Source organism: Oryzias latipes, chromosome 6, assembly GCF_053564925.1.
Source record: "Oryzias latipes strain Hd-rR chromosome 6, Olatipes_Hd-rR_3.1".
NCBI lineage: Eukaryota > Metazoa > Chordata > Actinopteri > Beloniformes > Adrianichthyidae > Oryzias > Oryzias latipes.
Window position 1 is genome coordinate 19,344,202 of NC_136242.1, and position 22,493 is coordinate 19,366,694.

Here is a 22,493-nt window from a genome sequence, read left to right on the forward strand (position 1 = left end):
ACAGGTCACAAGTCCCTCAAAGGGGCACTTACAGAAACACATAACATATTCCTAAACTTCTTACATTATAGAAAATATTATTTAAACTGACAAAAGCATTATCCAAATGTCAACCTGGAGCCATTTGTCTAAAGTACGACTTCACACCACAGCTTTTATTCTGTTTAAACAAAAATCTCAATAAATAAAAGGAGAAATCAAACTAAAGCTGCTGTACAAACACCAGAACACCCTTTTGTATAAATGACACAAGCCTGAGACAGTAACTAAGATATAGGTTGGAGCTATTACCCACAACATAGACGTACAACTGAGTTGCAATGAAAATGAAACTAATTGAGGAGACATTGTTGACAAACCCAAGTCAAAAGAGTCATTGTTTATTTAAGTTTCCTTCGTTTTTCTCCAAACTTAAATTATAAAATTACTGTTTTATCAAATATAATATTTAGTTTGATGAATTAAAACTAAAAACTTAGTGTTTGTGCTTTGTCTAAAATGAGACAGACGCAATACTTAGAGGTTTAAATATTGTTCCTGCCTTGCATAAGTAAACAAAAAACTGGAGCAGATAAAAAATGTGGTTGGAAAAAGCTTGCAGGTGTGACAGGATCTACAGTAGGCCGTAAGCTCCATGCTCTGCTCCATTCTGATGTGTCCACTTGCAGACGGCTAGATTCATGTACGTCTTCGTTTTCCTCCTCTGAGCTGATGTCTGGTTCAAAACTGTACAGCAGGATGGCTCCAATATCGCTTACCATTTTTGTTACACCCGTAATGTCCGGTTGGGGTTGTGAGGGGCTGTGAGCTAGAAGGAGGGCTTGTAAACAGATGGATGATGGGAAGAGGGAGTGGGGGTTCTCTGTGCCAACAGCCCCGCCAACTACTCAAAGGTGAATTTCTGATGAACTACTGCTGCTCTGCAGAAACTATGTCCTAAAAAACGATATTTTTTATTTTGGCTAAAAACAGAAAACAATAATTAAAAAAACACTGGGAACGCTTTTACAATAATTCAAAAGATGATCGGAGTGGGACTTTAAATGATTTCAGTGAAGGGTGAGTTATGTTCCTGGTTCATCTCTGGGTCGGAAAAACCCACCCAATCGGTTCAGTGCTTTGAAAGCAGCAGCTCATTCTGTTTTGAGTTGTAACAGAAATTTTTCCTTCAACCATCATAACATAAAGAGTCATAGTTGCAGCTTGAAAAGCAGAGTCAACATAATATTAGAGCATTTCCACCTTCATGTTGAATCCAATAGCTTGCACATGTTGGAGAGGATGTGGCAGTACAACACAGAAAGGTTAGAATAAAACAAGATCACGTAAGATAGCAAATATTTTGTTTAAAATTGAAAATTTTGCCTAAAAGTTTGTTTAGAGTAAAAGTGGCGACACCAAACACTTTCTTAGGGACATTAATCAGTTTGCATGTCTGTTAAGCAAACACACTGAGAAGGAGGCACACTCGGCAAAGTGTTGGGCCTTTCTTAATTACCAGCAAGGAAAAACAATTAATGCTGAGAAGACATGCCAAGCACATGACGAGCCTTGCTGTGTGTCACCATGCCAAGCAACTGCCCTTCACGGAGAGCCGTGTTTGCATTCATCTACTGTCATAGAGATATTCTGATCAAGAGAAACAGTTTAAAATCATGTTAGGGCTTAAGAAGATAAGAATTACGGTTGTTCTTAGCCACTTTCGGGGGATTAAAAAAAAAAGGGGCAGGCGGAAGCCACAGTAAGCTCAGGACACAGCCCATAATTTGCTGTGAAGGCTGTGTGCTTGCACTTGTCAAAGCCAGGGCTCTTATACAACAATAAAAGTGTCCAACAGGGATTTAATTGTGTTTGTAATATGCAGGTCCCTAATGATGGCCACTGCAGAAGCCATTAACAGCTGCAGAGACTCAAGTGCTGCAGTGAAGCACCAGGCCACCAACTAAATGAATGTTTGATAAAATAATACAAGTCGCAGATTAACAAGCGTAAACTTGGGCATACTGCTAATAAAAGGATCCTATTGTTTAAGGCCTGGCACCAGGTTGATGAGGTGTTCAAGCATGCATACACATGCATAATGAAAATGGTATGAATTATTAATGTGCTCATTATTTAGGCTCATCTATCAAAATGATAATGAATTCAACACCTAAGCATCAATTGAGTTTAGCACATAATTACAGTATTAAGTTACAAGTAAAGCAACTATCCTGTGAAGTTATTTCTTTCTATATAAAAATAAAACTGGAGCCGAACGAAGTGTAGGAATATGGCCTCTAAATATTGACAGATTTTTTTTTTTGACAAAACATGTAAACAGTCATAAGTTTCCTCCAGTTTCTCTCCCACACCATTTCTCTTTCGCCGTCACTGATACTATTAAACAGCCAATCCACCGTTCCTTCAGTCATCAGCAGAAGCATCTGGGTCATGGCCACTTGGTTGCTGTATGCAATGTTCTGATCAACAGCCCACACCTGCAGACAAAACACAATAAACAGTATAAATATAAATCACACTTTTAATCACACCAAGATGATATATGCAGCCATTTCCCCCAAAAAATCCTGTCAACCCTTACCATGTAGTTTTGGTTCAACACTTGTGGGAGTGACCTGATATGGATTTATGTGTAAAGTGTTTCCCAGTGTATCTGAAGTAAAGCCACCCTTGGGTAGTTTTTCTGGGCTCTGCTGTTCTGGAAAGAAGAGTTCTGATGTGTTTGGTAAATGGCATCATTACCAGTATATTAGGGGGTCAAGTATGGACAGAGACATCTGCTTAAACTGGGCTCATTTAGCCAATTATAACCTAGTAGTTATGGTACTTCTTCAAAAAAAAAAAGGCAAATAAATCACCAGTGAAAGAGTTGTTAATAACTAAGTGGCACCCGGGTGCCTCTGTTAGCTATTCCTATTTGTCAAAGTAAATGTTGCTGCCATTGAATGCAAATTGCTGTTCGTCTGAATCCGCATTCGTTGGAATCTTAGTACTTTGTCTCCACCTAAACATGAAGATCAAAAACAGGCATAACCCCATGTTATTTTATTTGCTTCATGTTAAAATTTGGATACTTTGTTGAACATAAATACTTAACTTACCCTTTATTAAACATTTTATTTTTAAAAGAAGTTTCTAACAATGTTTCTCTATGTTCTCATACAGCAATCATCAAAATAAACCGCTCTAGTAAAGCCTATCATAAAAAAAGCAAGGCAGTCTACTTGCAATATTTTTAATGATGAACATATTATTTTTTAGTTTTAAAAATGAATTCTAAGGGGCCACACAATAGAAAAAAAGCAGATGGGGAAAAAAAAGCTGTAATTAATCTTCAGTTAAATACCTAAAGTTAATAATTCATATCAATTATGTCTTTTTGTAATTACAAATAATTTAACATTAAAGTTAGCCACATTATTATGTTGATTTGTGGCTGGAAATCAACAATAGTTTTTGTATGAAAAAAACATTTCTAGAAAAGAGACAGATATTTGCAAGCCATGTATGGAGCATCACCTCTGAGCAATAGTTTAGCGGGGTGAATAGTACTCCATTACAGCTACCTGTGAGAGGTTCAGTAGCCAACACTGGGGGCAAGTGTATAGGTTGATACCTGGGCTTGAGTGATGGACATACTCCACCAATCCACGCACTCAACTCCCTAAAACTCATACCCATTGTCGTTCTCAACAAAGACGCGCAAAATGCAAGCCTGGATTGTACCTGTTTTCTATTGCATTGCATTTTCATTAAAAATCCTGATGCGGCAGCTGGGGCCCCTCTGTTCCACAATGTGAGGAGCGAGAGCAAGGGCAAACATATGTGACCCACTTCTTCCCATCAAATAAAGTAAGCAGCTTTCAGCAACAGGTTTGAATCTAAATTGATGTTTAAGTCCACACACGTTTGCTCATGTGACTCTCTCTTGGAGAGGCTTTGTGTGTGAGGGGTGAGATGGCTGAGAGTCTGTCATGAATGTCCCCTTCTTCTATTGAAGACCGTTCTGTTTTATGCTCTATTCTTATTTACAATGTTGGTGAATCCTTTTCAATTTTTGGCTCAATGCAGGGGATGAGAATTAATTCGCAGGCTGTCTTCATTCATTCTGAACCAGTTACAGACCTGCGGACTAAAGGAACATTTATACATAACATTCTGCTTTGAATTTCAACATTTAAAACATCATAGTAGTTATTCTTTTTTTGTGCAAATACAAATAAATAAAACACAGAACTTTTTTTAATAAACAATCATAAAAGTAGGAAAATCCTAAGTCTAGATATTTCATTACAATGAGCCTAAAAGTTGTTTAAAAAAAACTCCCCAGGTTTAGATTACATGAAACATAGTTTCAGTTCTTGCTACTCTCTTGTTTGAGAATACTTTTTTGTTGATTTAAAAAAGGGTTTGCACTTTCAGTTACAAATTTTTCTGCACTTTTTTCTGTTCCAGAATAGATGCTCTTGTTCCTTTTGTACAAAGCTCCTTTAAAGAACTTAGTAATTCAATGTACAATAAAGATTATTCTGTTCTATTCTATTTAATGATTGTGTTTTTGGATCTGCCCTCTTTTCTGCAAAGTGTGCTCCTGGAGGGGGGCAGATGCACTGACAAGAGCAAGAAGAGTTTCCATGATCTGGTGCAGGGATCTGTCAAATCTGATCTGTCAAAGATCTGTCAAAGATCGGTTCTGTTCTGGGACGTTACAGTCTGTGACTGTGGTGGGTGAGAGGCGGATGTTTTGGGAACTGTAATCCATCGTGGACGATCTTCGTCATCATCCTCCTCTGCATTCAACCATGGATGCACTGAGGAGCTCCTTCAGTCAGAGACTTTATAACACTTTGCTGTGGGAAGAAGGCACTTTCGCAGATTTTTCTTCCAGTTTGTAGCCTAGAATGCTTCACAGACACTGGACAATAATTGTTGTTATTATTCATTTTTAAGTGTATTTTTAGTGTCTTTACTATCTATCTGCTGTTTTTCAATGAAGTTAGGTAACAAGGTATTTTCCCCTTTGTGGGATCAAGAAAGTTTCATTCTATTCTGTTCTGTTCAATTCTATTCTATCCCTTTAGTGGCAAGTACGCTATTTGCTTTTGTAGTCGCCTGGATAAAAGCCTTAGTTTAATGATTAAATATAATATCAAGACCAAATACCATTTTCAAAGCAGGAACCAATGGGACAGATCATTGGAATGACCATGTATTTCATTGTTTAGGAGCCTCAGTTGTTTCCCAAACATTTTGGATGTTTAGTATTTTTAAAAGGTTAAATATCTTCAAGATGAACCAAATGTTCATTTCATTTCACAGCATTTGTGATCATTGGTGACCATATCAATCATGGCTCAAGAATCTTTCAACAAAACCAAATACTGACTAAGTAGACAAGACCTTAATACAGTGTTGCTATGGTTACTTTGGGGGTTAAACACTGATAGGGTATCCCGTTGAAACTGGTAATTTATTTTGGAATGACCTATTGCTTGAAGGATAGGTGCTTCTCTAGTGTAAGGTTAAAGGGCAAGCTTTAAATGATGGAATCAGTGTATCGACACAATAAGACTTGACAGTTTACTAGATGGGCTTGTGACACATTTGGTCTCTGTGCCAACAGTTTACCTTGTCTTGTTTTCTGGATCCCAAGGGAGCACTGTATGGGAGGCATCTATCTGCTCTTATGGATCCCTGATCCAGCCTAAAATTGATTTTTTTCCCCACCAATATGTTAAAATAGAGAAGTCTTCAAACATCTGCTGGAGGAGCCCAGATCATATCTGTCATTTCATCCAAGGCTGTCTGTCTCACCTTCTGTCCCAAGGTGTTGAGGTCCATGAAGGTAGCCAGGCCCACAGAGACATAACCTGCTCTAAAATAGTGCATACAAGCCTGACCCACATGGATGCAGTGGGAGTGCAAAGTCTCTGAATGTACAGAGGTCTGAGGGATGGCGGAGCCTACGGCCTCCAGCTGACAGGAGCCGTAAAACTGGTCTCCACAAGACAAAATGGTCACTGTCCCCCCAGGCTCCAGCAGCAAATCAACTGTCAGGAAGGTGATGCTCTTTGAAGGCGGTGGGGGTGGGTGGGTGGGGGCACCGTATCACCTGGACAGAGGGGGAGAGGAAAAAAACAACAACACGTAAAGGCCTGCAACCCAACAGCACCAGAACTTATACAGCAGCTGGTTAACAATCACTCAAAATGACTTGATTTCATTTGTTACATGGGTGGCATCTGAAAACTGGCAAGGCCACAAGAACATGATTATTTTTGTAAAGTTGTGGTAGGGTGAACAGCGTTTTGTGTTTGTCTGACCTTGTCTAAGGAAGGTCTTCAGGAAGCAAGGCTAGGTGGGAGACCAAGAGCTTCTAGCAGTTTGGGCGTGACAAGCTATTGTGGGATCTCATCTTATAGTTTAGACATTACAGATTCCTAAAAAAAAACATTAAACACACCTGAAATCAAGTTGGATTTAAAACATTCTACATGCTTTGTAGTGATTTTACACAATGCCTTCATTTTGGCCTTTTGGAAAGCTTTCACGGAGTCCCCCACATTACCGGTGCATTATCCAGAGGCCTCTGGTGACTGTGTGCTATCCTTCAGACCTTGCTGGCTGCTTTAATTTCTGTGCGAAGTGTCTGATGGATGCTGCGGGAGGGTCTATTTGTGAGTGACAGCCTATTATCAGAAGGCCTCAGGAGTCTAATAGCCTTAACTCACAGCCTCCAAACACCTGCCCTTAATAACAACTCCCTCCACTGGGCAGCTGATGAATATCTAAGCTAACCCCATCTATCTGGGGATCAATCAGGGCTCGACTGGGATCGATATCGTTCTTGTTTCTGTAACTACGAAATGCCATAATGGTTTCACTACTTAATTATGCAGTTCATTTTAAACTTCTGTTTCTCCAACTAACTTTGAGCAGACAAGTAATTCAAGATTCCTGTCTCATGTCACAACGTAAAAGACTTTAATGCACTTTAGTGTTGGATTCATGCAAACTTTAAATTATCAGTTTTCTAAAATGAACATATTGGGGTTCGTCAGTTTAAAAATACATAATAAATAAACGCATGTGAAGAGTGAGTAAAGTCAAGCAGGAGGTAAAATGTTTGTTCCTCCACCACTTTGTTTGGAACATATGCTTCTGGCTTCACTGGAGACAGGACTAGAGATTATGCTGTTGACATTCCAGTCGTGTAACAGCCATCATCATATTCAACTACTGTAAAAGGCGAGGTCAAATGCTACACAGTGATTCCTTCTGCACAAGCCATAAAGCACACAATGGTGCAGCAAAAAGTGTAAGGGAACGGTTGTCATTCTCAACGGAAGAGCAGGCGCACCCCGGGACTTTGCCCATGCAGTTCGCAGAAACAGCAGGACAGGAGGGGAAGAAAAAGAGGTATTTTGCAGTAAATTATTTGGACTTAAACTGCGTACTCTACCCTTCGATAGGATTCAGCCTTTGCTTGGTGTCCGCATCAAGCCGAGCAATCTGGTCATAAATAAAATAGATGTTCCCCTGCCTCTTTGATTGCCATTTCCTCTTTCTGTTGCACAGAGGAACAATCGAGAGACTCAAATGAAACTCTGAAAATAATAGGAGAAAGTTAAACTAGATATTCTCTTTTCTGCAATATAGTTCTATTTAGGTTTTAATTTGAGCAAATAAAAACAAAAAATAACGTTTTTCCCAGAGCATTTTGCAATGTGGATTCAAACATTTAAGATACAAAATGAAATTGAAATTAAAGTTGAAAATTCAAATGAATTTGTTAGTCAAGCTCATCACACTGCGCAGTATTTAGGCAGAAAACGTCTGTATTAAATGTCCACGAACCCCTTTGTTGTTAGTGATTATCAAATGACCCATTTCGTTGACAAACATAACCTAAATAAGGTGTTGCTCAAGATCTGTTTGTACACAGCATGAAAAAAGAGATATTCCATCTGTTGAAGCTATTAGGCGTAATTTTTACCCTCTTGTGCCTAATGATCCATATGCAAGCTGTGTGAGCGCTTAAGTGTGTGTACGGCCCCCTTCAGGCAGTGCATGGTTGCAGATCTACATGTCTTTAACCTCTCTCTGAGTAAATGCTAAAAGAGGCCCGGGGGCTTTCTTCAGGCTGAAACGTTGGGCTGGAAGCTGTGCACCTTACAATATTTAGAGAAACATAGGTTTCTCCGTGGAGGCTCCCATTAACACAGATATGGGGGGGTCCTCCTTTTTTGTTGTGTGTTTTTGGGTTTTGTCTTGCCAAGCCAGAAGGAATTTTGTAGTGAGTTTTCCTCAAAAGTGTATATATATATATATATATATATATATATATATATATATATATAAACAGTTAAAGATTTAAACTAATTTGTCTCTATCCTATGATGATTTATCAAAATAGCAAACATTTCAAGGTATTATTGTTTTTTTTGCACTGTTTTTTGGTAGAACGTAACATTATTGATTGATACATTTTAAAGTAGGCAAACAATCTTAAGTATACATCTCAATATTTCTCTGCTCTGATAAGATAACATTTCATTCATATAAACATTCATGTTCATATCTGGTGTGCACACTGTTGTAAAATCTCTCCCTTCCAAAGTGAATTTGCTGTTTTCAGCTTCTACACTTTTAAGGGAACAAAAACTAAGCTGTACCAATAAATTGTGCATTGAAGAGTACAGGATGTTTCTTTGCTTTGATTAACAGAGCAAGGTGTAGAATTAAAGGGCTGTTAAAGTCTTGTGTCCATATGGCCCAAAAGCCCTTGGGCTGTAGGCCTACACTGGGAGCCTCGGCACTCTTCCCTTTCCCCGGGACCCCAGCTGGTGTAAAAAAAGGAAAAAAATTGCTTTTCCGTGCAGCCTCATCCAGCATTATGGACCTTGGCTGTGGCTCAGACACTCTCTGCCATAATTAACAGCACCCAAGTCCCAACAATTACAGCCCCACACCATGCTTACACTCCGATTCAAAGAACAAGCTAATAGGAATGAAACAGAGTGAGGCGTGAGAAGCTTGAGATGACTGCTGTTCTTTCAAATGGAATTAAAGTAAAATCATTCTGCTCCAAGCCCGCAATCATTAGCCTTTAATTAGTTTACAAAAAGCTTCTAGTTAAATGGCAAAATACAGTAATTAACACATGACAGAAAATCAAAGGCCACTTTGTAAGTGTATGAGAAATTAAGGGCCACAGGCTAAGAAGCTGTGTGCAGATCAGGACTGAAGTAAATGGATGGTCTACTGCTGATTAAAAATGTTTTATTTGTTCTGAGTAGATCTTAGATTCATCCTGCTATACATTTATAACGTCAGAATAAAAAGGTAACTAAGACCCAAACAGGCAAACACACTGTTCCATGTAATGCCAGAGCAGCAGATACAAACGGTCGCTTGTGATAATTAGTGATGCACTTTCATTTTTAAAAAAAGAAACCAGCTGTTCATTTAGAGGTGGAAATTTTTATTTTTGGGGGGGGGGGGGGGGGGGGGGGGGGGGAGAGAGAGAGAGAATCCTATGATGACCAAGATTACTGCTGTTGTTATAGGTAAGAATCACTTGTTTTTCTATTTAAGGATAAAATATGTTTTAATGCACAAAGGTTGAATTTTTTGAGACATTTGAGTTATAGTTTTCAAATATCTCAACTGTGATTGACAGAATGAGACAACATCACTCATTGTCAAATGGCACCTACAATTGTTAACTAAAAAAACGATTGGTTTTGTAATTTTATATTGTAATTTTTTAATTATGTAACTTTTCCATTGAAACAAGAAACCTGATATAAATGTTAACATAACACCACTGATTTCTCTCAAAATTCTCTTTTCTGTAAAAAATAAAATAGGGAGACAGAAAATCCACAATTTAATAATAAATGTAAAAGAAGCATATGGTACAAATTTTGTTACAATTTAACCAAAATCTACAAAATGAGCACATAAATTACAGTATTAACCATAAAGTAAAGTGAATTACTTTAATACTTAATGTCTTTTACGTACCTGAATCCATTCAGAGTTCCACAGATCAGGACTATAGTGATAAAACTGCTGCAGGGCCCAGAAGAAGCGGGTCAGATGGCAAACATCACTGCCGTAATGTGAGTTCATCTTACAAAGCCAGCTCAGCACAGTGATGTTTTCAACTATAAGCTTTGCTAGAACCTTGTGAAGCTGATTAAAGAAAAATGTGTGATATCATAAGTAACACAAGGAATCTTTAGTGAAAAAAAAAAAGTGGAAAGTTGTGGAGTGTTGAACCTGGCTCAGAGAAAAGACATCTCCTTGACCAGGTGGTACATCAACTCAACTCAACTCAACTTTATTTATAAAGCACTTTAAACAGAACAAGGTTCACCAAAGTGCTGAACAACACAAAAATTAATAAAAGCACATGAAAATATAAAGCATACAACACATAAAATAGGTCCGGATTCCAACTCAGTTAAAAGCCAAAGTGAAATGCTAAGTGAGTCTATCTGTCTGAGGTACAGGGGCAATTCGTTCCAGATTTTTGGTCCGAAGACCGAGAAGGCTCGGTCACCTCTCAGTTTTCTCCTGGTCTTCGAGACGACCAGCTGTGTCTGATTTGTTGACCTAAGGGAGCGGGGAGGAGTGTACACCTGAATCAGGTCAGACAGATATTTTGGAGCGAGTCCATGGAGACTTTTGAAATCAAATAGGAGAATTTTAAAATCAATGCGTAAGCGAACTGGGAGCCAATGAAGAGATGCTAAAATGGGAGTGATATGTTCTTGTTTCCGTGTACCAGTTAGAAGACGGGCAGCAGCATTTTGGACTAACTGCAAACTTCAGCTTCAACTTCAGCAGTAGCAAAGATCATCCTCCCTTCAGATTTGCTGTTGCAGAGCAGTGAACCAGCTGGTTCTAATTGGGACTTTCAACTCATCAGCCATTGCCAGGTCGTCAAAGTGAGCCACCCCATCCACTATGTACGCCTTCTTCCCCTCCATCGGGCCTCTGACGCGTTTCAAGGTGTGTGGACTGTACTTCAGCAGCATGGATTAGGCACATGTTACGGTTCAGAAAAAAGAGAAAGGCCATAAGCAGTCTAAGTCTTTCAAGGGTTGTTTCTTGACCTGATTTATCACTGTGTACACACAACAGATCTATTATCGAAATAGCCAACAGGGTTTTGACCTCTCCTGTGCTCCAGCAGGTTGAATTGATAAAGGCTGCCTGTGGGAAGCCTCCCCTATCCTTCACATCTTTAATGTGTGCTACCAACGAGTTCCTTGGGAATACAACTAATTACTTCACATCTGTATTTATTTGATCCACACGGAATTATCCCTTCTGTCAGTGGCAGAATGCGCTGCCAGCCATGGGTTGCAGTTATTCATCTAAACAAAACGTCTAGCACAGTTTCACAACAAAACAGTGGGGAAATCGATAAAAGAAATGAAGAGGACCGCATCATGTCGTGCATTTAATCTAGCACACAAAGATATAAAAAGAAAGATATAAAGGGCAGCTTTTATCGTATGGGTACGTGCATCCCAGAAAAACAACACTTTCCATACATGTCATAGATGAACTGACTAGATAAGTTAAATTATTTTCTAAAAAACCAGTACGAGGACATAAAATAATTTGTCATTATTGCATATTACAGTATTACTGTGTTTACTTTAAACATCCAAAGCGGTAAAAACTATTAAAAAATATACAGTTCTGTTGTACTCGTAGCCTTAGTAGTCTCTGCACTCACCTCTGCGTTTACCAATCACATCGGTTGTTTACAACGATGTAGGAATGACACCAACCTGCAATTAAAGTAGAATTCATTGAAAATTGAACATGAAGGTTTCAAAAAGGCTAATAGGTTTTACATTTCTGGTTCAAAACAAACAAAAGAAGAGTTATAGTGCATAATTGTTATGCCTGGAATAAATCCTTTGACAGTGTACAGTTTAATGGAGGTTCGCCTGTTTTTTAAATGCACTTTCACATTATTTTTCCCTGTTTTACATTAATTTAATCTTTGTTATTAAAAAAACAGTTTGATCAAAAATTTTTGATAATAACATTTACCCCTCAGAGTTTTTTGTACAGTTTCTGGTTTATTGTAGGATTTTTGTGTTATATACCGAAAAAGGATCTGTAGAAATAAAAAGAAGCAGGGGTTGAACTAAAAAGTTGAATATCTTAAAATGTCAATGCCACACCGGCTTGTGGCACCTCTGTAATGTAACAGACTTCATCATAAACCTGTTATACTAACACATTACTTCCCATTTGAAAAGGGAAAACTATCAAAATCCTTACAGGGAAATAATCTACAGCCTCCAGTGTGAGAATGACAAAGCGCGCCTGACCAGTCCTGGCACCGGCTCCATCTGTGTCTCCGTCACACTTCCAGAGGTTGGTGTGACAGTCCAGGGGGTTTCTCCCAAATGCTGGGATCATATGTAGAGCACTTCCACATTTTCAGCTGTGATTTAACAGCAAAAACAGGAAAAATCTTCACAAATCTGATGTTTACATTGAAATAGACAGACCTGTAAAGAGGAGACCCTACCTTTGACATCACACAGTCTGCCTGTTTGCATGTTTTGGAGGACATCAAACCTTCTGAAGTTCAGATGCTGTAAGTGTCAGATCATTTTCTTAGATTTTTAAATAAAAGAAAACTGATTCTTAGATCATCCCTAAATCAACATTCAGCTATGTGCAAATGATAATGTAGACATTGTGCATCTAACAAGAGTTGGGAGTAAGGGAGTTAAATCTAATAATGCTGTACACCAATTCATTTTTTTTCAGCGTAATAACAAGCAGGTGCTTTGACTGTCTTGTGCTCAAAGCCCCTTTAGCATCATGTCCAGCCACCACTGAACTACATCCTGTGATACCACCAGGATTTTAGGCTATGTATGTCTGGATTTCTGCCAGACATACATAGAATCCTCAGCTGAATCAAGGTAATTAAATGATTGGATTCATGCTAATTAACAACAATGGGGTTCAACTTTCTAATTATCCTTGCTCACACAGCACTCTCTGTAGCCACCCCAAGTGCAAATAAAGCATTCCATCTGCTAGTAATTAGGCTTAATAATTTTAGAAAATCGCTCAATGATTTACAACGCACATGCCTGATCACAGTGTGAATGTGAATGCTGCAGAGAAGTTATAGAGTGAACGGGTCAGTGCTTGTACAACAGAGCAGCCTCTCTTTTTTTTCTTTTGTGGGTGGCGTTCTTGCTCTGCAATAAAATAGGACCTTTGTGCGATTTGTAAATTTTCACCATAATGTTTTTTCATTTGCTTAATCTGCAAATTAAATGGCAATTGAGAGTAAATTGCGCAGTTCCTTGGCATGGGGGACTGTCATCATCCGGTGAGTGCTTTCCTGCAGAGAGTGATTTGAATGAAGGAATCTGCACCAGGGCCACAGACTGGGGCAGTTGAGTGCTGAGACCGGGGATGGTTGCATCTAGATCAATTTTGTGCGTCTGTGTGTGATAGAGAAAAAGCGTGTGCAGCAGTCAACGAAAGCTACCTAATGAAGGGATGTGGATAATGGTCCTCTTGGACGACTGAATGTGTTTCCAGTTGGCTGCCAGATGCTGGTGACAAAAAAAAGGAGTGATCAGAGAGAAAGGAGTGGGTTAGAATACACACATTATAACACACTTGCATGCACAAATCATCACAACGCAGCACAGATAAAAACAAACCAAGCCTATCTCTCTCTCTAGGCATGCAGAAGCAAACCAAGCATAAAATACCACCATAATTAAATTAAGCTCTTACTTTAGAAACATCTTCTTACAATTAATTCAATCAGCAAGGTACAAGATGCTCTTGCCAGGGGAGCATTAGCGGGCTTAATTAACAGGGTATGAATGTTTAAAAGATAAGAACATACATTCAGTGCATGTATACATGCACTATGATGTTAAACCTAAATGAACACATAGTTAGTAAATTGTATGATGACAGCATTCTAATGGATGTTCAGAAATGAAATACATTGAATTACACATCCAACCTAAGTGTATGGAAATCATTATCTATATGTTAGAGACAATAATGTCTGTTTTTTAATTACAACATATCACAGTAAAAACAATATATCAACTGTGTAAATTATAGGATAATAAATTAAAGAAAAAAGATTTTAAAAAATGTTCAACTATTTCAGAACAAACATTTATACTGCTGTTTTTTAAATCTAAGTTTTATTTTTAATATTTTATTTTTATTTATATTTTTTAAATCAAGTTTTATTTTTATTCATTGAATTTTGTAGAATTAAAGTTCATAAAATTATATTACCTCTAAACAAAAAATTGGTTAAATATACTATACAAAACACTATTTCTTTAACTATGATAAATATAATAAATTTATAAATCAAATGTTATTGTATGACATTAAAACAACTAAAAAGAAAGGAAGCATACAATTATATAGAATTGTTTATTTTTATTTGCATATATTTGATCTTTTTTTTTATTTTCTTCTACTCGAGTCTCTAAAATCAGGGTTAAATTTTAGACCTGAAACGCTACAGTTTTGATCTAAGCAGTAGATTTTCTTTTATTTTATTTAGTCTGTACGAAAAATGAAACATTTTTTTCTATATTTAAACATGCTAAAGTGCCTATTGGAATATACTTAAAAAGTAAAAACTTTTTTCACATCGTGAAATGATGAGGAATAAAAATCTTAAAATTTTGAACTTTTTTCTAAGTAAATGAGACATTGAATTGAATTCCAAGCAATTCTTAACCTGTACCAGTATATGCTTTAGGTTTATTGACCTGCGACCCAATGTAAAATAATAGCTAATACATTTATATTTACCAAAGTGTGACAGAAACTTAAAGAAAGTATGAAAGGACATTTTTAGATCAGTGAAAAAGAGGGTCAAAGAGTAAGAGTAGAGTTCAGATTTGAACATCACCTGGGCTGTGCTGCAATTATTCTCCAGCTAGCGAAAACAGTTGGCCTGTAGGCCCTTCCTGACACGTTGCATCTGAATGTACAATAACCATGACATGGCAATAATCCCAGCTGCCCATTTGCCACCTGCAGTTGCACAGGTGAGCTCTCCTGGCTAAATAGCTCCTCCAGGAGGACTGCATGTGAACAGCAGCTGCCTCTGTGCCTCCCCCTCGTCTGTAGCGCTGACCTGGGCATGACGTGAGATTTCATGCCTCCTTCTGTTTGTCAAGAGCAGAAAGGAGAGTGTTTGCTGAAGGGGTCTTTGTCCAGCTGTTAACCCAACAGTGGCAAAGTTCTACTGGCCGTTCTCCGTGCACCTCGGCTGAAGGTACCGCAGAGTCCCTGAGAAGTAGGGCCTCTAAATCATTAACCACACTGCCCCAGCACAACCTGAAGCTTTCCCTGAAGTGACGGAAATCTGCTGCCTTTGGGTCGACTCGGCCTTTGAGGATTTTAAAAAGGTGTTTGTTTACAGGAGGATCCACTGGTTTAATCTGCAGAGCAAACAGAACCAAATGCATAAAAAAATTGCATTAAAAATATGCAATCAGACAAATATGAATATTTTATGCCTTTTTTTGTCTTTTTGTCCAATTTTCTAGAGTACTAGGGATAGAAGTGTTGATTGATAGGAGTGCAGTTATTATTCTTGCTGAACAAAATAAGTTGTGAGCATTTCTTTTTCCATTTTGGCTGCCTAACCCACCAAATATTTACTTTTGGAAGGAAATCACAGACAGTTTTCCCACTATATTACTGGCTCAAGCTGTTTGGTTATCTCTGTGAAGTCTAGCTGCATGTGCCTCTTTTCTCCGATTACAGTATATCAGGCATTTAATAAAATCAATGACATCAACTCATTGTGTATTTTTTGCAGCATTGTAACTAAACTAATTGTAAAAACTAACCAATTTTATGAACGTGTATGTTTTCTCTTGTGTCAAGAACTGTAGGTTTTTGCTGGACTGACTAACAAGGACATCTTTGTTTCACAACTGTGAACACATAAAACACTTAAAATGACAAAAAGGGCAACACTTTGTACTTTACTTCAAAATAAAGGTTATATATTTCATTAAAACATCTAAGCATTGCTGCTAAGTATAACCTGTTGGTAGTATTTTATCCTGAGAGTGACATAAGTTGTAGAGAGCTGTCAGTTAACCTGGTTTTGATGGGTTGATGGGGTGTGATGTTCCCCTTGGTTACAAAACCTGAAATCTTATTACAGAGTTTTTTTGTTCAAAAGAGAAAAAAATATGATAAATGATAAATAAACGTGTCACATGTCCTGAACAATAACATTATATGTCAGATGACAAGGACATTTCCTTGTCCATTTCCTTTTCCTTTTTTTTTTAATTCAACACTTTTTATCTTGGACTCAAATGTTTTTATAATATTGCAAAATATCACTTTGTAACATGGTTAAAACCTTTTAGCAACCACAAAGCCTAAATATTAATAAGAAATATTTTTAAACCAGGTTTTATCATTGAAAAGTGTTTTAGTTTTAAAGAATACCTAAAATATATTTTAGATATGTCATGATAAAAAAAACATTTTGACTTTTCTGACTATAAACTCTAGTTCTTTACCTTTTATTTACTCATAAAACTCCTTCAGACTACTTTCCTGACATCTCTTATGTCCTCTCCTTTGTTCTCCTCAGACCACTGAGCGTTCTGACAGAATGCAGGTAGTAGCCAGGTGCTGTTAGATTCTCCCCTTAAAGGCACACATCTGTTTCAGATGGTGCTGGGAAAAGGGCAACCTTTTGTAAAATTGCAAAAATGCAAAAGCTCATTTTTTGGCAAAAGCTGGTAGCAGAAAAGAGCTGGAGTGAGTTGCAGAAGGCTGCAGCAGGCAGAGAGCCAGTGGTTAGCAGTTGGGGAAGCTACGGCTGTCTTATTGGCATGCTAGACCAGGTAGTCGATTCTGTCTGGAGACAGCTGTAAACCACTCGCCCATAGCGCAGCAATCAGGCACCTGTTTCCTTAGAAGAATGCTGATGTGCTACAATCTGCTGCTCTCCGCTCTCTGCAGCCAGCACTTCCATCTCTCCTGTAGCAGAGTGGCAGTCTTGGCCCTCATTTCTCAAGTCAGATACAGATTACAAAAAACATATTGGGGGAAAAAAAAAGAGTGTAAAGATAAATCTAAAGCTATTGTCAACTTTGCGATGATTAATTTCCTTCCTGTGACAAGTGCTGGATGTCATCTATGAGTCAAGTGACCTTGAAGTCATTGCGTTTTAGTGCATGGGACTGGAGGTATCTATAAATGTAGACATGTACCATCAGTCTTTACTGTGTCATAATCAGTTTTTTCTGATTAACACAGTAAGATTTAAAAAAAAAATAAAAAAACAACAACATCCCTAAAATATTTTCTCATCCAAAACTCATCATTAGATTTTTTTTATGGAGTAAAGTTGCAGTCAAGGTCAGCAAAAACTTTTAAGCAGATGAATAGAGTTGATCAAATGAGCAAACCCTGTTCTTCGGAGCAAATGGATGTCAAAAGGTTGATCTGGAAAACATTTCCCTGCTCATCTGCGCAGCTTCTTTAGCTGTAACTGCTGATGGGGAATTCAGATTAATTGTGTCCTGATTACTTGAGAGTTCTATTAAAATAAGTAGAGGCCACGTAAGTAGATGCAAATATGAACGCTCCGGAGATCATCAAAATGGATGTCATGTCCTAATATTTGCTGGGGCTCTTGGTGAGGCTCAGAGGTGGTGGCACTCAGTGGTTTATTGTTTTTGTGCGGCAGGTGGGAATGGGACCCTGGTCTTTTGGGAAAAGATGTCAAAACAGTATAGTTCTTGGGGGACAGCTAATGTATCAGACCCCATTTCTCTTGATTTTCCATTCTGACTTTAAGGTGCAGGTGACGTTCTGAGTCCTGGCCTGATATTGGGGCTTCTCTGTGGTGTGCCATCCTTTTGTGGAGGGGTTGTTTTCCCCAATGCACAGATCACAACAAAGATGCCCCATAAAGCTTCTTTCAAAACATTCTTGCATTGTGAAACAAAAGTTATTCACTTAACTAACATCCGAGTAATCAATATTTTGTGTCTGACATTATATGACATGTCCATCACTCAAGTTTTGAAAGGTTAAAGAATATTTATACAATATACTATAAAAAACAAAAAAGTGTTCCCTGAATTAACCCTGGAACATTTCCAAAAAACAGTGTCCGTTAACTACTGTACTCTCTACTGTACACTACTGTACAGCTGCAAAATGTATGAATCAATGTAAAAATATGACTTTTCCATCAATAAAGACTGTTAATCTATCTTTTCTTGCATTATCTCTTAGTTTTCAGTTACATTTATATAAAATAGATCAAAAAAGTCCCTTTTCTTTAGGCGAGATTGCTGGAAGGTCTGTTTGTCTTTCTTTCCTTTTTGAATTGTTCTGAAGTTGCAGGTTGTTTTAACCCAACAGTCATCTTTCTTTTGTTGCACATCTGAAAAACTCTTCACAAGAGACTTCCTGTGGAAGTTTATTTTTCAGCATCCATGATGCCTCAGTAGAACTTTATAATACACAAGAAACCTTACCATGGTATTTGCAAATCTTTAGTGAATGGAAGTACCAGTACCTGCCTTTTAGTTTTTTTTTACTGTTTTCAAATACACCTTAGCTTGTTTATGTTGTCAAATAAAGAAAATATGTATTATCAGCAAGAAACTCCACTGTATCTGTGAACCATAGATTTTGTCATTGCTTTTGTAACTCTAAGCTGCTTCACCCCGAAGTGTCCCTTGGTGAACCCCCATGTCTGGGGCTAGTCCTGTGGTTTTCTCTGAGTCAGGAATTTTCTCTAGATGAGTTCTGGATTGCTTCAAATCCTCTTGTACCTGAAAAAACATACATAAAATGTGTACTGCAAGTGCAACACAAATTGATCTCCGAAAAGAATTCAATGAAACAAGGTTTTCGACCATAGAATTTATATTTGTGGATATGAAATTTGACCATAATGAGCAAGAGATTTAAAAGCAAACCAGTCTTTTTTTATATTCTTTGATATAAGACCCAACAAAACATCTTTCCAGAATAAAACGGCAATACCAGAAAAGATGGATTACTATTATTTACATTATTTTTTCCCTTTCTCCTTTCCGTTTTTCCTGTTTTTTATCGAACCTTTACAGAATACATTTAAAAAATATAATATAATATATCATTTATATACATTTTTTAAACAAACTGGCAATACTAATGACTTTTTTTAATGGAACATTTGTAGAATACAGGTTTGTCGTGACGTTGTTCCGGAAGTGACGCAGCTTGACAATCAGAGTTGAAAGGTTATCAAAATTTGTTAGCGTTAGCAGGAAGCTAGACGAGCTTTTTCTATTTACATTTGTTTTTGCAAAATGTCAGCGGCAGAAGACAATACTGATGTGACTCTTCCGTGTGTCCTAATCACTAGCTCTGATAGTGACTTTAAGGAAGAAGAGCTGGTAAAACGTGAGTACTCTTAGGATTGGAAGGAAGCCCAAAATTAAAGGAAGCTAGCTTACCTTAGCACAGTAGATGACAGATATAAATGCCTTCGCTTGAATATTACGCTTTTAGAGCTATTGTTTATTTTTAGAGTAGGCAGTCGAGTCAAACGCTTTTGCATGTTTGTGTTGGCATAGCCAATATTGCAAAAATGTTGAAGAAGCTAGCTGTCATCATTTACTTTGTTGCTAACTCTGCGTTTTGTTTTAGAAATCCTTAATTCGAGGACTTTACCTGAGCCGACAAAGCGAAGGGAAGCAGTCGCCTGGTATCCTTGGATCATCAACAACAAATATTATACGGCAGATGTCAGACTGTGTACTGTACCAAGAATCACTCAAATGTCCTCAGAAATTGCCCAGTCTATGCAGGCTTTTATTGCTTACTTCGATAGTAAAACGGTATGTATCTCAAAATCTAAACATTTAAGTTGCACGTGCTAATCATCACATCATCATGAAATTAAAGACATTTGTGTTTGTCATTTACAGAAGGGTGGCTTAGAAAAGCTCAACCCCTGGATATCAGTGGTAGCAGATCTTGCTCCTGAAGTCCTCATTCTAGTGTGTGACAGAGTCAGTGAAGATGGTTAGTCAATTCTGTTTGAATAAAATATTTAACATTTTCTGAGGATGATCAATAAGCACTGTTTTCTGTTTTAAATTCTTTACATCTCAAATGAGTTTGATATATGTGTGATTTTTTTTCTTTTTTTGTTGTCTTACCGTCTAAAATTAATGTTTAAAATAAACCAATAAATCAAATCAATGGTACACAAAAAAATCCTTCGAGTAAATGCTATATCCCATCTCACGGACAAAACGTGTTGTAGGTGTCACCAGGCATGAAGCACAGCAGTGGTGTTTGGCTCACGCGTTTGAACTTGTAGAGCTTAATCCTCAGGAGCTTCCAGATGAAGATGGTAACGTTGACAAACAGCAGAATTACAATTGTTAATGAGTTCCATTTGAGTTTGTTTTATATTGACACACTTGTTTTGTTTTTCTTTTCTTTTCAGATGACTTTCCAGAATCCACGGGAGTTAAAAGAATAGTTCAGGCTCTGAATGCTAATGTGTGGTCAAGTGTGGAGATGAAAGATGGTAATATATTTTTGGATGATGTATTTTTGGATGCCGTTATGGTTTTGTCTGTAGGATGGAGAGAATGTGACAGTTCATACTTTTTCATTCCAGGACACAATCAGGGTTTTAATTTAATGAGCAGTTTGGTGGCATCCAGACACAACGACCCACTTAGCCGCCAGGATCCTTCAGTGAGTGTTAATTCTTTCTCTTTTTTTTATACTAGCTGTTTCAAACTATGTACACATGTATCACTCCTTAATTACTTATATGCATAGATTTGGGGAATTAATGCAATCCTGTAATGTTATTTCTGGGGTAGCCCCCCAGTTTACCAGAAGAGAGTCCTCCTTCTAATGAGGAGACTAACCAGACAGACAGCCGAGTAAACACAGATGGACAGCAGGACACTGTTGTAGGTAAATAACCATGTTTGTTTTTTCAAACTAATTTCCCAGAGCATTATATACATCCAGTCAGGACAACAAGTTACACTTATAATTCCTATTTTGCCAATCCTTACAGATGCAATGACGGATTTAGATATTCAGGAGCTTGCCAATCTCACAGCTGGAGATGCAGATGTGGACAACTTTGAGCGCCTGTTCACTAAACTAAAGGAAATGAAAGGTGATTGGGAAATGAAAAAAACTTCTTTGGCTCTTTTTTTCCATCAATGATTTGAATGTCCAACTTAATTTCAAGATTTCAAGCTTGGTTAATCTGATTTATATTTTTGTTGTGCAGATAAAGCGTCTTCATTACCACATGAACAAAGAAAAGTTCATGCAGAGAAGGTCATCATCTTTCAATTTCTAACAACGTCTAACAGATCAGAGAATTTATCTGGAGGTTTTTTTTTTTTTTTTTTTTTTTTTTACAATCCTTTTCTCAATTTCAGGTGGCAAAAGCCTTTTGGATGGCCATTGGTGGTGATGAAGATGAAATAGGTGGACTATCATCTGGGGAGGAAAGCTAAGAAAACAAAGGAAAAAAAAGTCTCTCTTGATCTTTCTTGCTGACCTGTAGCTTTCACAAGATTCTGTTCCTATTGATTCCCTATTCCCACGTATAAGATGATGCTTATAGTTGATCCTGTAAGCTTATTAGCATTTAAAAGCATTTGACTCTTCAAAAGTAATTGAGAAGTAACATGTCCTAGTGGGTGGATTCTAAACTTGTCTTCTCAATGTCCCACAAAATGCTTGAGCTCTGTGTGAACCTCAATACATGACAGTAATGCAAGTCATACAAATGTTTGAGCTTCATGCATTAATCTGGATATAGTAGACACAAATTTTTCATATATATTGGCCTTACCTTTTGAATTGTTTAAATCTAAAAGGGAAATCCTGAAAGTTCTTAAAATCATGTAAATCTTTGTAATGGGTGCAGCATAACTAATGTAAACAGTGTCTCACTACATAAGTTATTACTGCAGAAGTAACTAATCAAAAGGTAAACCAATATGCTGTGTTAGAGTGAATCTATAAAACTATACTGCTACATTTAGGTGATTTGTTAACTTCACTGAAAATGTGTCATCTCAAAAAATATCAAACTTATTCCTAAAAGCTTTGCATTTGTCTGCATTTTTTTCTTAATGAATATCACAAAGTCGTCTGCATACATGACAAAGAGTTACTATTGTTTTAGTGATGGTAAACATCTTAACAATGCATTTTATTTAATAAAATTTCACTTTGTAACAGTGGTCACAAAAAAAGTGTCTAGACTTGGAATTGAGAAACCGATTGTGATTAATCAGGAACAGATCTACTAACTACCAAATGCATTGAGTATTTGCAATACATACAATTAGAGATTGCATGACTCGGTACTGAAAGTGCGAGATTAACATGTTTGCATCAGAGCA

The 22,493-nt window shown here is 37.5% G+C and overlaps 2 protein-coding genes and 1 long non-coding RNA gene across 3 annotated transcripts; 1 reads left to right on the top strand and 2 right to left on the bottom strand.

Annotated features, from left to right (window-relative positions):
* Positions 1 to 547: 547 nt before the first annotated feature.
* On the bottom strand, positions 548 to 16,440 carry iqch (IQ motif containing H). The gene is given in 6 exon segments (XM_078949217.1): positions 548 to 2,480; positions 5,818 to 6,113; positions 10,029 to 10,226; positions 13,556 to 13,622; positions 15,029 to 15,088; positions 15,090 to 16,440. Coding segments are annotated over 6 exon segments (1,260 nt in total). The 5' UTR covers positions 15,528 to 16,440; the 3' UTR covers positions 548 to 2,279.
* LOC144992561 (uncharacterized) lies at positions 11,711 to 12,636 on the bottom strand. The gene is made up of 3 exons (XR_013656614.1): positions 12,572 to 12,636; positions 12,319 to 12,484; positions 11,711 to 11,816 (listed from the first exon to the last, which is right to left on the bottom strand). It is a non-coding gene; the product is annotated as an uncharacterized LOC144992561 (long non-coding RNA).
* Positions 16,441 to 19,300: 2,860 nt separating the features above from the next.
* aagab (alpha and gamma adaptin binding protein) lies at positions 19,301 to 22,191 on the top strand. Its single transcript, XM_004069610.5, has 10 exons — positions 19,301 to 19,497; positions 19,744 to 19,934; positions 20,025 to 20,121; positions 20,366 to 20,455; positions 20,552 to 20,635; positions 20,729 to 20,808; positions 20,940 to 21,036; positions 21,143 to 21,247; positions 21,365 to 21,414; positions 21,519 to 22,191. Exons 1-10 carry the CDS (start codon positions 19,404 to 19,406, stop codon positions 21,594 to 21,596), a joined length of 966 nt encoding a protein of 321 aa, XP_004069658.1. The 5' UTR covers positions 19,301 to 19,403; the 3' UTR covers positions 21,597 to 22,191.
* The last annotated feature ends 302 nt before the right edge of the window (positions 22,192 to 22,493 follow it).